This window comes from Xyrauchen texanus, chromosome 1 (assembly GCF_025860055.1).
Source record: "Xyrauchen texanus isolate HMW12.3.18 chromosome 1, RBS_HiC_50CHRs, whole genome shotgun sequence".
In the NCBI taxonomy this organism is placed as follows: Eukaryota; Metazoa; Chordata; class Actinopteri; order Cypriniformes; family Catostomidae; genus Xyrauchen; species Xyrauchen texanus.
Window position 1 is genome coordinate 28,567,411 of NC_068276.1, and position 16,905 is coordinate 28,584,315.

At 40.0% G+C, this 16,905-nt stretch overlaps 1 protein-coding gene across 1 annotated transcript in view; it reads right to left on the bottom strand.

The window, feature by feature from the left end:
* LOC127648899 (immunoglobulin superfamily DCC subclass member 4-like) overlaps window positions 1-16,905 on the bottom strand; it is a 101,305-nt gene that overhangs the window by 54,805 nt on the left and 29,595 nt on the right. The window contains exons 2-3 of the mRNA XM_052133725.1: window positions 13,727-14,035; window positions 2,522-2,681 (exon numbers count right to left, since the gene is read on the bottom strand). Coding sequence (XP_051989685.1) covers window positions 2,522-2,681; window positions 13,727-14,035 — 469 coding nt within the window. The remainder of the gene's footprint in view (window positions 1-2,521; window positions 2,682-13,726; window positions 14,036-16,905) is intronic.

A 16,905-nucleotide genomic window follows, 5' to 3' on the forward strand; every position in this document is an offset into this window, starting at 1 on the left:
CGGACTATGTTGCAAAAAGGAAAGTAAACAAAAAAGACGTGAGATTTACCATCATTTGCTGAGGGCTTGTGTTTACCATAGGACAAGAGCATGCAGAAAGTTAAAAGTTCCCAGAAAAGCTTAAAATTATATTTATTGACAAAGTATTATATGAAAATAGTATATGAGAATATATTACATTTTGAGTTTAAATGAGCTATCTACTTCCTTGAAGTAAAAGGAGTGTAAAATAATAAATGTAGGCTACACTACAAGTTAAACCATCATAATAAAATCCTGAACATACACTAAATGAGTCGCCACGTACTAAACCATTCTACAAGCACGGTTGAGCAAGGTTAGCTAACCCTGCTGAGAATTCCAGGCCAAGAACGGTTTATAATCATACCATGCTCAGGTGGAAATGCATTCAGCCCAATGGTGGAGAAAACGGCTATTTACTCACCTCATGTTGTTCCAAACCTGTATGATTTTCTTTCTTCCAAGGAACACAAAAGGAGATGTTAGGTAGAATGTAAACCTCAATCACCACTCACTGTCATTGCATCTTTTTTCCATATAATGAAAGTGAATGGTGACCGGGGCTAACATTATGCCCAACATACTTTGTGTTCCAAGGAAAAACGAAAGTCAGAAAAAGGCATGATATGACATGAAATTGAGTAAATTATGGCAGAATTTTTATTTTTTTTTTTTTTCATTTTTGGGTGAACTATTCCTTTAATATTTTTCTTTCCACCATTATTTATGTTCCACTTTCTTTTATAATACTATAACTTGTCTAGCCATTTACTGCTTCAGTGCAACAAATGTACAATTATTAGGTTAATGTACTAGGTCATCCTGAGAGGTGGTCGAGCTATGCTACATTACGTCTATGGTAAATCATGCCCCATCAGGAAGCACAGTGCCAGTCCATGCAGAACTACCACCACAGACACTATAGTCTCATCTCTAGTCTAATGGTTTTACCTTTGGGCATATCACAAAGAGAAAGGACACATAACTGGAGGATAGCTGGGCAGCTTCTAGCTTTACTACAGGGATAGTTTAAATTAGTCCCACTTGTGCTGATATATTCTAATATCTGTACAACCTGCAGGCAACTAGTCAATCAGTTTTGCTACTAGTTAGTGAACTGGGTCTGTCAACTAATTGTGGATCACATGTGAACTTCAGTTGTGCTTGTTCAATACATGCAAACAGCAGAAGGAAAATTCCTCAGTCCACAAACTGCATCTCTGTGTATGCATCCCTGTGTCATTAGCTTTGTGTAGCAAACTGTAGGACCAAATATAATTTGAATTACACAAAGTAAAAATTAAGTGAGCACAGAGCAGAAAGTTATTCAGCATCCTCTCACCATAAGTGAGTCTAACTTACATTGTAGTGTTTACATTCAGGCCAAAATGGACCCTTTTCACATTTCTGGGTTTTGAACGCAGAAGTAAACTGTAGCAGGGTACTACAGTGGTGAATGGGAGACCACAGCAAATGTTATTTTTATGTTTCCATTTGCTTCAACAGCTAAATTAATAATCCTCTATTACATTTCCAAAATTTCCAAAAAAAAAACAAAAAAACAAGAGAGCGGTGGATTACGGCAATCAGAAGAAAGATACCAAATTTACTGTCCCTCCCTCAATAAAGGGAAAGTTCACCCAAATTTTTTTACTCTCTTATCATTTACTCACTCTCATGATATCTCAGGTGCATATGGCTTTCTTTATTAAGTAGATAGCCTCTTTTCCACCATGGGGCTGAACAGTTCTTGTTGCAGTTCTTGTTGCAAAACTGTTCCGTGCCGAAAGTCATACATACCTAGGATATCATGAGGGGAAGAGAAGTAAATGGGAGAACTGTTCTCCCATTTTATTCCCTATAACTGTATTTGAAACCCATATTGAAACATGACAGGAGTGGTGATGTGTTTTTTTTTTTTTTTAATGCCAGGGTAACATGACACAAAGAATAATGTAATTTACACAAAATTATAATTAAAAAAATGTAAACATAATAAAGTTTTCCGCTGCTGTAAAATACAATGACATGCATCATCCGTTTGTGAAAAGGGAACTATAAGTGAGTGGGACCTGACTGTTTTTTGCACTGTTTATGACCTTGCAGGCAGCATGAATCTAGCAATAGAGATCTATGAGCATTCCTTTCTCACATCATCTCAGCTGTGCAGACACCATCTTCAGTCGTACACTCTCCATTAACGCATTTTGGTCACAAACAACAAAAACCACTGATGCTACACAGCATTCTATTGAGTCATTTACATTAGGTAAACACTGACCCTCCAACTAGTCAACTAATAAAACGAGTAGTCGTGCAAGTCCTCCCACACAGTTACAGCAATGGAAGACTTCATCTTGTTTTATACAGTGATAGCAACATTGTTTTCTAATGCTGGACAAACTTTGCACTTGCTAGAACTTCCTTTGTGTATACGATTTCATATCTGAATATCAGAATGTGAACCATAAATTCTAGAGCAAATATCAACACCATTTACCTTGATAGCTCTTGAGGTTCAGTGGGTGCTGGTAGAGGTGTCTGGTTCTTCTCCCAGGTGATTCTTGGGGTGGGCATGCCATCTAAATAGCATTCAAACCGTGCTGTGCCTCCTACAGACACAACCTGAGGTTCAGGATCCTGAAGAAAACGGGACAAGCCTGAGAGACAGAGAGAAGAAAGTAAAAAGGAGAAAGTGTAGGGAAATAGGGAATGCATAACATTCACTTATTGTATAAGAATTACAAGCAACGTAGCCACATGGTGGGAGTAAAGAGAAGGCGAGGGGGGCCCCTGACCTCTGCTCTGGTGCCTCTGTGCTTTGAAAAATATTCACTTTGATCTGCTACATCTGCCAGACTCACAGTTCCTAACCCCACAGTACACTGAGCAAGATCTCATGTTCAGACACATGCATAGAGCGAAGTGACACAATACTACATTATGTTATTCAATAAAATAAAAAAATATATATCTTACCTGATTTAGGTGTACAAACTATTAATTTAAGCTACCACCACACTTCTGAGCTTATGCTAGCAACCAAGTGTTTTAAACACGGATCTGATTCTAAATGTCTTCTACCAAAAGCCACTTTGAATTCTTAAAGGGATACTGTAGTTCTGTTATGATTTACTAACTCCTATGTTGTTCCAAACCTGTATTACTTTCTATGTTTCATGAAACTCAACCATCCCCAATTACATATATTGTATTGAAAAAAAGATTACTTGAAACTGAACGGTTACTGACTTTTGGTTGAATTATCCCTTAAATACAGTCTATGCCAAGGATCATAACCTTAGGCACACATGTCACTATTAGAAAAAAATTAAGGGTGATCATTGGCATGCAAACAATAAGATAAAGAGTAATGTAAATATTATATGCATTTGTTTATTGTTCGTTTTTAAATAACAATTAATAATCGTAGTCCCTCACATCTGCATGTTAATAAATTATTTGCACTTATCCTTTATCCTTTTTTAATAAGAGGATTTCAATGAAAAGACAACAATAATGTAACAAAAATACCTGGAACTTATTTAATCTATCATCCCAAGAACACAAAGATTCTGAATGGGACAATATATTTATTTTAGGGAGAGTATTGACTATTGACACAAAACTCTCAAAGGCTATTCATGATTGTCCAGTGAAGCGGCTATCCATATACAGCACAGATTAAAACCAAGTTAAAATCTAAAAGTTACTAAACAATCCGGCAGGCAGTGCAGCATGTTCAGCGGAGACCTGTTAAATATTAACACTGAATTCTTTTGACTTTTACTCAGCATGCGGTCTAAAACAAACACACACCACAAAGAATTGTCATGTGTGTGACAGTAATAATAACGGTGTTTATGAGAGCTCATAAACTTCTGAAGCTATTTAACTGGAAAACAAGACAAAAATTCTGATTAAAGGAATTAAATTATATATATATACATATAGAAGGCAGAGTGCCGTCACATCATTATTTTTTGTTTGTTTGTTTGTTTGTTTGTTTGTTTGTTTTTGTCCATTATACATTCTTAGTTCAGTTCCAGTTGACACTTAATTAGCTTTCAGGTTAAACCCATACAAATCTGAAATCTGATTTATCACAACATATTATATGAAAATGTAGGCCTGCATAAAAATATATAAAATATAAAGTCACATATTTTGCTTAAATGCAATGGCACAAAATACTAAAACTGGCTGTTGTTCTATATGTAACATATATTTTACTTAAATCAGTTTATTATCATCAAAATTGTATAGGCTATGTATTGTACATACAGTATATGCCCCCCAAAAGTTTTATTATACAGTATGTTAATGTCCATATATCAGATTTCTGTACATCAAGGCATATGAAATACCTTTTAACTTGCACTGTAAATAAGCATGAAATACTTATTTTTGTAAGTTGAAATTAACACTATTAAATCAATCAAATCAAAGACTCATCAAACATATGTATTGTTTTATAATTATGAATTTTTCATTGCCTCGAAAACAATACCTACAAGAATACAGCAACAAGCATATTTCATGTAAATTAAATCTGTTTGCCTATTATTTGTATCTTATTTTTTGACCATCCGTCATCTACACCTTGGTAAACTGGGTTCATAATGGCATGGATCTGTACCTTTAAGAGCGAGTACTCCCTAAAAAGCACTCACAAACCATTTCAGATTTCAAGTAATTTTAAGTAAATTTTGATTTAGACGTGACCAAAAGTGCTGTTGACCATGTCAGTTGTTTTCTGTGCAAATAGTTTTTGCACTTCCATCAGTTCATCCCATTCATTGCAATCTGCAGAGACTATCGCATTGATTGACTGACAGCGCATTGAACAAATTATCGCTTATCGGAGCCAACGTCTCCCCTCACATCTTTTCGCTGAATTCATGATGCACAAGTCACATTTTTACTACTTTTATTAAACTTTAGGGATATTTTTTCAAATATATCCTTTCGTGTTCAGCAGAAGAAAGTCAAATGGGTTTGAAATAAATGAGATTGAGTAAATAACGAAGAGTAACATTTGAGTAAACTATCCCTTTAAGAAAAATATTTTTTGCAGTGTGCCTCATTTGGAACTTTCATTAGTGGAGAAACAGTAGTCAAAATAACCGTTCACTGTGGAGCTATGTTGGTGTTTATTTTGTAAATAAAGATCATCTGACATTTCCTTCTCATTATCCAGCTTATTACAAGACTACTTGACAAATAAGTAAATAAATGGACATGAAACATTGATTTGCATAGAAATTATTTTATTTTATTATCTTACTTGTAGAGATCGCACAGTGATCCGAGAAGTAGAAAAGGTGAATCGCAATACCCAGATGTGCGGTCTGATACATCTTAATCGCAGGAAGTGCGGTTGTTACTCCACTAGATGGCACCATTGACCAATTAGAATAGAGTAGTCCAGAGGGCCGTGTAATAAAAAGCAACATTATACTAGTAATTGTGCTGTTGTACTACATATCAGTAATTATGTGATTACAAAAGCACTCTTGCCTGTGTGATATTGTTTATAGTAAATGTTATTGGATAATTAAAATACTTCTGTAAAAAAATAAAAATTCTGTTGCATATAGTTTCAAATGTACCTGTTAGACTGCCATGATATGCTCTTACTTTCTCTAAAACTGCAATGTTCATCAGTGTCTACACCAGAGATAGTAGGGGTCATTAGTCTACTATCTTCATAAAATTATTGAAGAAAAAATGTAATGAAACAGACATAATGAAGGTAGACAGAGTCATGGCCAATGGAATACATAATGCCTAAAGGAAATTGTCTCTATAGTCTAGTGGGCGAACTTAAACTTAAAAGATGTGGGAGAAAAGAGAAAGAGAAATCAAGGAGGAGGAAGTGAAGAGGTATAAAAGGTTGAAGTCTGGTCTTTTTCCCTTCCTCAGGCTTTTCAATAAGCACAATTGAGTCTTTGTACTGACCAGGTAAGAATAAGACTCAGTTTCAGCCAAGCAAAAAGAGGCACTCAGTGGAATGTGGCAGAGAGAGAGAGAGAGGATGGTATGCTTTTGAGTTTTTATAAAAAAGAAATGTAGTCTAAATACTGTAGTTTAAACTGTGTATGATGTAATAGTTTTTTTTTTAATAATTATGCTTTAGCCCTGTTACATTTTAATGCAATAAAAAATGTAAAACTATTTAATGATGCTTTTATCAATAGAATAGGGTCTAGGCCTGTTTGTTAATGTATCAAAAAACTAAGCTTAATAATTAGTCAATTGTGGCAGGTTAGACAGTTTAGAGCCAGGCAAACAATCCAATATAAATTTATTTGGCACACAAATATATGCTTTTCAGCAACATGAAAGGCACACACGATTCCTGATGGGTGCGTCTCTCTCTCTCTCTCTCTCTCCCCTCCAGCGGTCTGAATTGCCCTTCTAATTCCTCTGCGCTCTCACTGCAAACACAAAACAGCTGTTAGAGGTGATGTCCCACAGGTGTCAAACCTTACCGCACTCACTCTCTCAGTCTCACTCTCCACAGACGTCGCTCACCACGCCCCCATCACCACATACCCCCATCGCCCATCTCAGGCCGGGGAGCCATCCGGCCTGTCACCCACCCATTCCTGGAGAGGAAATCCACCACAACTACCTCAAACTTAAAAGGCTGGAGAGCTAGATACCAACGGGTGATCCGTGGGTTGGTATCCTGTATGGGATGGAGAGACTGGAGCATGGCGTGGTCTGAACAGAGGGTGAAAGCATGTCCCAACAGATAGTACCAGAGGGTGAGGATCACCAACTTGATGGCCAAACACTCCTTCTCGACTGTGCTGTACTTAGTCTCTCTCAGCGATAGCATTCGACTTATGTACAGCACTCCTCCCCCTCCACCATCTGTGACAGTACCGCTCCCAACCCCCTGCTGATGCATCCGTCTGCAAGATAAAAGGGAGAGAGAAGTCAGGAGAGTATAATAACGGCTCGCCGCAAAGTTCAGCTTTCACTTGCGTGAATGCCTTCTGAAACAGCTCCGTCCACTGGACCGGATCTAGTGCCCCCTTCTCAGTCAGATCAGTCAGCGGGCTGTAAAATAATAATTGGGCACAAACCTACGATAATAGCCAGTCAGCCCAAGTCTCACCTCCTTTTTGGTCTTAGTTCTAGGGCAGGCTGCAATTGCTGCAGTCTTAACAATTTGGGGCCACACCTGTCCATTACCCAAGTGGAGGCCCAGATACCATACTTCCACCCATTCAACTGAACAATTCTTAGGATTTGCAATTCTTAGGAGTCCCGCCCATCTCAATGACTTCAGGACAGCCCTCAGAGGCTGCAGGTGCTGCTGCCAATCATTACTGTATATAATTATGTCATCCAGGTAGGCAGCAGTGAAGGCAGCATGCGGTCTGATAATTCTGTCCATGAGCCGCTGAATCATAGCCGGGGCCCGAACAAACCAAAAGGGTGACAAATTGGTGTAAGCCAAACAGTGTATAAAATGCTGTTTTTTCACAGAACATGGGAGTTTAGAGGATCTGCCGATATCCCTTTGTCAAATTTTATTTGATAAATTTTATCGAATAAAAATGACCCACACCTAATCGATCGAGTAGTTTATCAATCCGAGGTATCGGGTACGCATAAAATTTAGAAACCGAAATAACTTTTCTATAAATCCACACAGAACTGGACCGAGTAGTTAATCTTCAGAACCAACACCACCGGGCTGACCCCAGTCAATGTGGGATTCTTCTATTACCCCCATATCCAGCATGGCCTTTAATTCTTCCCGAACCACTTTTTTTGTGTGTTCAGGTAATTGGTAAGGACGACTGCATACCACTACCCTTGGGGTCATTTCTATATGGTGCTCTATGAGAATCATACGACCGGGAAGAGGCAAGAACACGTCTGAGATTTCTCCTTGCAACCTGGCAACCTCCGTGACTTGTGACGGTTAGAGGTGGTCTCCGCAAGTGACAAGGGTGACTCGATTGTGGCTTTTAAGTTAATTCTGGTCCAAGCTCGTCCCTCTCCGGAACCACCTTGACAAAGTCATGGGGACCGCCTCTCTCCATGGTTTTAGGAGATTGAGGTTGTAAATCTGACGTGCTCTGCCTCTATCCATTCGTTTAACCTCGTAATTTCCTCAACTAACCTTGTGACCTCAAAGGGTCCTTGCCATTTGATGAGTAATTTAGAGCTTGATGTGAGGAGTAACTTTATCTCCTGGTGAAAATTCCTGTAGCCGATTACCCCTATTATATAACCGGCTTTGACATTCTTGCACCTGGAGCAATTAATAGCCCCAGTGAGTGGAGTTAGCTTCGTATTTTCTGTTTAATGTTCACTACTCCCAATTTTCCCATAAGACATCGAGCACACATTATAATAATTAAAATGGGGAAAACACTGTGGAGGCTTGCGTGACCTCTCGAACTGCAAATAATAGGTGCTCGAGCCACTTGTCCCAGTTGAGTGCCTTCGTGCATTAATAGTTGACCAAGCCGCCCGTTTGGGGGTGATAAATGCTGGTCCGAATCTATTTAATCCCCCAATATTTCATACAGTTTGTGTAGTGTGTGTGACATCAAATGTTGTGCCTTGATCAGTGACCACACTTGGGAGATTACTCTAAAGAGTACATCTGCAACGCTACGGGTTCACTAGCTGAGATTCACGGCATGTAGCACACCATCTACGGACATCTCTGTGAATGCCCAGTTAATAGAAACGGGTGATTAGAGAGTTCAGTGTTTTATCCTGCCCTAAATGAGGCCATTGAATGGCCAGTGGTGCATGGGGGACTTGGACCAATGTCTCCACATTCATCGTGGGGCATCGGTCCTGGAAATGCCTAGGTTCCCCGCAGCTCCAACAGACTGGCCCAGATTTCACTCCCACACCCAGGGCAGCGGATTCACCAGAGGGGAGAACGGAGAGAGTAAAGGAAAGCCAGCAGGATGAACGTTCCACGGGACCAGGAAACGAGTTTGGTAAAGGAATTCCCCATTTCTGGGGAACAGGAACAGGATGAGGGGGAGGTGGGGGATGGAAGAGAGAGAGAAAGAGAAAGAGCTCGCGGGGCCCCAGATACGCTGCCATATGGTCATCAGCTAGCTGGACTGCCTCTTACAGTGATGCCGGTCGGTGGCACTGGACCCACTCCGCTGTCCCTTCTGGTAGCCAGGTGATGAACTGCTCCAGTACCACCAGATCGAGCAGCTCCTCAGCGTTGCAATCTTCAGCCAGCATCCACCTTCAGCAGTCATCAAGGAGTTGTTGGGAGAAAGCGAATGGACGGCCATGCTCTCCAAACATCAGTGGCTGGAAATGCTGGCAATGCTGCTCCGGGCTACAGCAGACCCGCTCCAAGATAGTTCTGTTCAAATCCTCTTCCACCCGGAGATAGTTAGCCGGCAATTGATGGGCCACAAGTTGGGCTTCCCAGGCAACAGCGGCAGTACGCAGACCGCTCACTGGGTGCTCGTCCATTTCCATGCTTTGGCCACTTGCTCAAAGAGCACAATGAAAGCCTCCTGGTCATTCTGAGGTCCCATCTTGGACAACGTGACGTGCGGCACGGCCATGAGTGGGTGGGGGCAGTAGTGGCTCAGTGGTAGAGGCTCAGGGTTACTGACCAGAAGGTCGGGGGTTCAAGCCCCAGCACCACCAAGATGCCACTGTTGGGCCCTTGAGCAAGGCACTTAACTCCAGATTGCTCCGGGGGGGGATTGTCCCTGTAATAAGTGCACTGTAAGTGGCTTTGGATAAAAGCGTCTGCCAAATCCATAAATGTAAATGTAAATGAGTGGGTGGGCCCGGGGTCGCAACTGAAGACCCTCCTGGTGTACAAAGCTCCATAGCACCTGACGGTCCTGCACTTGAGCCTTGAACAGCACCGAGAACTGCTTATCCTCTTCAACGCATAGCTCAAGCAGAGCCTCAAGTTGGGCTTGGTGGATGCTGGCAAGGGTCTTGACTACTACTGGCAGCGGCAATGACTCCATGAAGGTATTTCTTCCTCCTCCAATTCCTGGCACCACTGTGACAGGTTTGTGACTCTTTTTATAAAAGAGGAAGCAAGATCCAGGCAAACAATCTAATGTAAATTTGACACACAAATATATGCTTTTCAGCAACATGAAAGGCACACACGATTCCTGCTGCATGTGCACCCCCCCCAAACCCCGCTCTCACTGCAAACACAAAACAGCTGTTAGAGGTGATTTCCAACATGCGTCAAACCTTACCGTGCTCACTTTCTCAGCCTCACTTGGCCACACAGCCATCACCACATCAAAAAATGTTATACAATTATTTTGTACTGATATTTTTTTCAGAATATGACAAAGACAAAAATATAAATGGTGGGATAATTTGTGCTAATCAGGAAAATTGACCAAAAAAAACAACAAAAAAAAACACATTCACTGGTTCAAAAACTTAATGCATTCTGGATGTATCCACAACTTGAATAGAACAATGCACAACTGTAAAATGTAAAATCTTTTATGACATTTTTGGTATTAATAGAGAGCAGGGAGGTTTGGCTCATAATCAAAAAAATTAAAAAAGATTATTGAGCCAAAATTAATATTAACATATTTGGCTTAAATAGACAATGTACGATATACTTAGGCTTGAGATGCTTTTGGTAAATGCAGCCCTAAACATTCTTAATTTAAAGGGAGAGTGTGCATGTTATCTGAGACGGCCTCTGTGACACATTGTGTATTAATAGTCATTTTAAATTATTATTAAATTACGTAATCAATGCATCAAATTTTAGCATAATATTAATGCAATTTTTTTACCACTAAATCCTATTATTAAGCGTGAAAAACAAAACATAATTTCAATTGGGCGTTTGCACACCCTGGACACCCGTGGATATGCCACTGCTCTGTCGGTACAGAGCAGCAAAAAGCAAATACAGCAAAAAGGCAGGGGCTCGAGCCCCTAGAACCACCCCTAACCACGTGTCTGGAGACAAGCAGCTATCAGAAATGCATTATGCGATTATGAGGGTTCCCTTCTGAGTTAAAAGTTATGAAGGATTCCTTTTATTCTGGTTATTGTGAACCACAACAGAATTCTTATGAACATAGTATAAAAGCACTCTAAGCACTCTCTTCCACAATATGGTACAACTCGACTCGACTGGTGGTTTTCCACTGTGGATAGTACCTGGTACTACCAACTCGGTCGAGGTTCCAAGCGAGCCGAGCCGATGCTAAATGTGATGTCAAAACCCTGCAGATCACTGATTGTTCAGAGAGAATAGTCACTACCAGCGTCACTGGATTTGCGACATGGGACATCAACACGCCAGTTTTAAAGTTAGCTACAGCGATAGGAGTATAATTTGTTCCCACGACATTCGAATTGTAAAAAGAAATGGCTGTACGCAAAACCACGCTGTGGTCAATAAATGAGGTGCAGACGTTCCTCTCATTAGCAACAAATGAAATGACGCGAAAAGAAAAAGTTTTCAGGAAGTGTCTCAGCAGTTGGCAGGACACGGATCCAACAAGACCTACCAACTAGAGATGCAACGATTGTGGGCCGATACCAATACCGCTGTTTAAAATAACAATTTGTCCGATAGCCAATATCTTTATTTTTTTTGTTATTTAATCCCCCTTTTGTGCCAGTGAAACAAATAAATCTTCATTATAAAAAAAAATAAATGAGCTGATTTTAAGTCTTTCAGCCTGCATCACACTATCTTTGAATGAGCACAAATTAAATCATACAAATTTATGAAACAACGTTTAATCTAACCTTCTTTCACTTGACAAATATTCTTTCTTTTTGTAAAAACAAATTTTCAAGAGCCTTTTAGCCTGCTATACATCTGCCTACTCAATGAGAAGAATATTTCAGTACATAGCCCAACAAAAATTATTTTTGTGAAACATAAATTTAATTAAATTTAAATGTAAAAGTGATTATAAAAGCAATACAAGATAAAAGATAAATAATTAATAGATACCAACATAAATAGGGCTGTCTTTCAGCTCTTGTGTTTTTCATACAGAATACTATGTTCTTCTGTTTCCATTAAGCACAAACTTACAGTAGGTTGAAACATGGGGCTGAACATGGGCCTCTTTACAAAACAAAAATTGGCCTCTTAGGAAATACCTTCCCATACTTTTGCAAGCGAGTGCCCAGTGACGCCTGCAGCTGTATGGCAGTACACACTGTGCGTACCATGAGTGCTCTGACAGACCTGAAAAATATTTACTCTCAGAATATTTCACATATTTATTTTGGCTCTTTAAAAGAACTAGCAATGCCCAATTTGAATAATTAATAATTCTTTAGAGTCAGTTCTTTTCAATGAATTGGCCAAAAGTTCTTGCAAAATGGTCTGAATAGATTTGTGATTCAATACAATTCTTCAGAGCACTCTCTCACTGAATCATTTGGAGCTGTTTTTCACACAGTAAAACAGCATCTGGATATTTATGAATAAAGTGCTGGATACAGTATAAATTTAGCTACAATCAACTGAAACAAAAGGCTGTCTTTTTGAGAGGAAATTTTAAGAAAATTCAGCTAGTGCTGTGTCATGTGAACAAGGGGCTGTTCAAACTGAACGTGTTTTTGCATCCGCTCGTGCTGTTTTCAATCGTCTTCCATGTAAACATTTGCTAGATGGATGTCTTTTGACAACTGCATTACGTTTCACTGTGTTTTTAGCATCTCTTATGGGAGCGCAGCATTTGTAGATGCCGTGTCAAGTTGAAAATAACTTCAGCTGATATAAATGCGTATCGAGACTCTAGCATTCTGCTCTATTCGTTGTGGTGCGATTTGCTTTTTTTAGCGTAAAAATGTGTCTGTCTGAATGCTTAATGGAAGAAATGCTTTAGACAATAGTTACATGAATGCTACTCATACTCGAAAAAATGTATAAATGCTTACTCAAAGTCACCAGAATTGAACGCTTTGGTGTTGGCATTATAGTGCCACTATCTTCTCCGAATCTACAGCTGGGTAACCAACACATATAAACAGATATACATCGGCCACTGCCATCGCTGAATGACATCGTATTGCCGATAGGCCAATGGCTGTCAACAAGTCGAATATCGGCCGATACTGATATTTGACTGATAAATCGGTGCATCCCTACTACCAACAAAAAAACTTAAGTGACTACAGAACCATAAAGGAAAAGTGGAAGTGGTTCGACCAAATGGATGCTATCTAGACCGGTGAGCAATGGGAGGGAGAGTGCCCTGGACTCAGCCACTGCGGGAGTCCATGATGAAGGATGTACGTTAACTCTTTAATCTGCTTGAAAGCTTCACTTTATTTAGTTGACCGGCTACTGGAAAGCTTGCTTCTAAAATAACCAGGCCAATTTAACTGTTACACTTGTGTAAAATCACCATGCAACAACTGCTTTATGCAGCACAATGAGCTAGTAGCTAACGGTTGTGTTATTGTTTATTGTTTTGTGTCGCATTTAAGATGATGTCACGGCAGTAGAGGCGGCGCAACTATGGCGATCAGCCTATAATCCCACCCACGTTGAGGTGGCACTAAACTGCAGTGGAAAAGTGAGCTCAGAAAAGTAAAGCGAGTAGAGTCGAGTCGAACCGTAAGGTGCAGTGAAAAAGTGCCATAACACCCACAGCTGGTGTTTGCTGCAGCTGAATCAGAGTAAACAAGCTTTTTCGGGCTACACATTCATACTCACTGGCAAGATGGAGTGTGATAGCCCGGCTGGTAAGGGTTCCTGTCGAGCTGGTACTTAGGCAGCTGTACCCTCCCTCCACACCTGCTGAAGCCTGACCATCCATGGATGAGGGAAGAATGAGCAGGGAGCCATTGAGCAGAGGCCAGATGGTCTGGCTCTCAGAAAGGACCAATCCATCCCGCAGCCAGGTCACGTTGAGTGGGGGCTCACTGGCCCCCAAGTGGCACTCCAGCAGCAGAGGGTCACCAGGCTCCAGAACCACATGGACTGGACCAGCACCACAGCTTAGTTCAACTGACACAGGCTTCTCTAATTAGTGAGTGAGAGAATGTAGAGGGACAGAGGGGAAGAGAAAGACACAGATGTGAGACTGGTAGAGCCTTAGGTTAGGAGGACTTTGGGGGGGGCAAACATACATCATTCAACTTACTTTCAATGAACAATGGAAATCTTTCAGGGGTGTAAAGCAATCTGGACAGAAACTAACCTGCAGTTATTCCCATTGTCAGTCATGTCAAGCGAGAGGCAATAATTTTATAACGACTATGCTAATCGGCCAGTCATAACACTATTTCAGCACCCTCTGTACACGAGCACACGTTTAGCACACATTGGTCTTCAATGTTTTAGTGCTGCAGTAAGCTCCCAATTAATTACACTAATGGGAAATGGAATTATTTCCTAGATTAAAGTGGAAGCTGACCCTTCGGCATCCCTGTGTGTGTGTGTGTGTGTGTGTGTGTGTGTGTGTGTGTGTGTGTGTGTGTGTGTGTGTGTGTGTGTGTGTGTGTGTGTGTGTGTGTGTGTGTGTGACAAGCCAGCAAATGCCGCTCTGACATGCTAGTACACAAAAATATGGAAAACACACAGCATTACTAGCCAGACGGATGAAAGCTACAGTGCAAAGATACAGTATATGTGTGAGGGACTTTATAAGGCAGATAGAACAGAGTGGTAGAGCGAGGCTAATAAATTCAGCAAAACAAGAACTGCAGTGTCCCTGAGTGCAATCAACTACCTCTGACTATATATGACAATAAGGCCACTAAGCCTCAGGCTCAAAAAAGGTCAGCACAATTCCAAATGAGACCTTATTAGTATGCGAGAGAACAAATGTTTGCATCTGCATGTGGATCTGAGTGAAAAATGAAAACACTTGCCACAGTGAGTAGTCCTGCAAAGGTAAGAGAGATCTGTGCCGCAAAATAAATCAGACACTGGCCTACTTTCAAAAGCCATTAACAGTTAGGGAGAGAATGCAGAATAGGTTCAATAGACAGTCACCCCACATCACCTTTACAACACCTCTCTGCCCTCTCGCCACTTCTCTTATATTCAAACTTCAATGAAATCTCATAAAGCCATTATTCCGGGTTCAATACAAGTTAGGTTCAATAGAAAGCATTTGTGGCATAGTGTTGAATATCACAAGATTTGTACCTCTTTTTCCCAACAATAAAAAAAAATCTGTGTTACAGTGAGGCACTAACGTACAATAGAAGTAAATGGGGCCAATCCGTCAACTGTTTTAAAGAGTATAGCCACAAGACATAAATATGCTTTGTGTTAAGTTATATTACATTTTACAACTTTGTTGCCATGATGAGAAAAAGCTGTAAACAAAATAATATCACAAAAATTATGAGTTAACTTTACAGCTCCAATAATACACACATTTTAACAGAAGAATTAATGTAAGTGCTATTATAAAATTATACGCTTCACATTTTTGCCTTTAAACCCTCCAAAAATGATCCTCATTCACTTCCATTGTAAGTGCCTCAGTGTTACTCGATTTTTGCTTTTGTTTTAAGAAAAAGAGGGACGAGTTGAAATATTTGTGGTAATCAATACAATGCCACAAATGCTGTCGATAGAGCTTACTTGTATTGAACCCGGAATATTTCTTTAAGGATATCTGCGCTTTACCATACAATGTTTTTGGCAAAGCATCCCAAGGTTTCTGATATCCCTGATGACTCTATTTGACAAACAAACATATAGGTGGTTCACCACTGTTACCAAAAAGAACAATTCCAAGAGTCTTGTTTAACGCTAAAAAAAAATTGTTCTTGCATGCACATGCGAGCAACTGTGAATAAGATTCTCTCATTGTGCTCATAAGCGTGAGACTTCAAGATGTTCACCCAAAACTGAATATCATTTACTCACACTCATGCCATCCCAGATGTGCATAACTTTCTTTCTTCTGCTAAACAATATATCAGCGCTGTAGGTCCTTACAATGCAAGTGAATGATGACCAGAACTTTGAAGCTCCAAGAAGCACATAAATGCAGCATAAAGTAATCCATAAGACTCCAGTGTTAAAATCCATGTCTTCTGAAGCAATATGATAGATGTGGCTGAGAAATGGTGGGTGATCAATTCATAAGTCCTTTTTTACTATAAATTCTTATCCCTGCCCAGTAGGCGGCAATATGCAAGAAGACAGTGAATCGTCATAAACAAAAGAAGAATGTGAAGGAGAAAGTGGAGACTGAGAGTAAAAAAAGAACTTGCATATTGACCCACACTTTTCATATTGCTTCTGAAGACATGGATTTAACCACTGGAGTCTTATGGATTACTTTTATAGAGCCTTAATGTGCTTTGTGGACCTTCAAACTTTTGGCCACCATTCACTTGTATTGAATGGACCAACAGAGTTGAAATATTATTCTAAACAATCTTTTTGTTCTGCAGAACAAGAAAGTCATACACATCAGGGATGGAATGAGAGTGAGTAAATGGTGAGAATCTTCATTTTTGGACAACTATCCCTTTAAATTTCAGGTTGTTTTTCACCAAAATCTATTGCATGTCTACTTTTGAGTGCTTTTTAAACTTTAAAAAGAGGCAATATCCACTACCATTTTCATTATAACATCTCCTGTTGTGTCAGAAAGAATGTCATATGGTTTTGGGGGAAAACATGAGAGTAAATTAGGACATTCATTTTTGGGTAAAATATTTCTTTAATATGAGACATTGCCCATTGGGTCTCCTTTCTCTCTCGCACACACATAAACACACACCAACTTTATGAGAACCTGCTGAGTTTGTGAAATGGCAATGTTTGTAACTTACAGGAGGGTGATTTCTCACCCCAATGGACCCCTGCTACTGAGGACTTCCTCTGTGCTCAATCCAGTGGGGAGTCTCATGGCAGAGATCCAA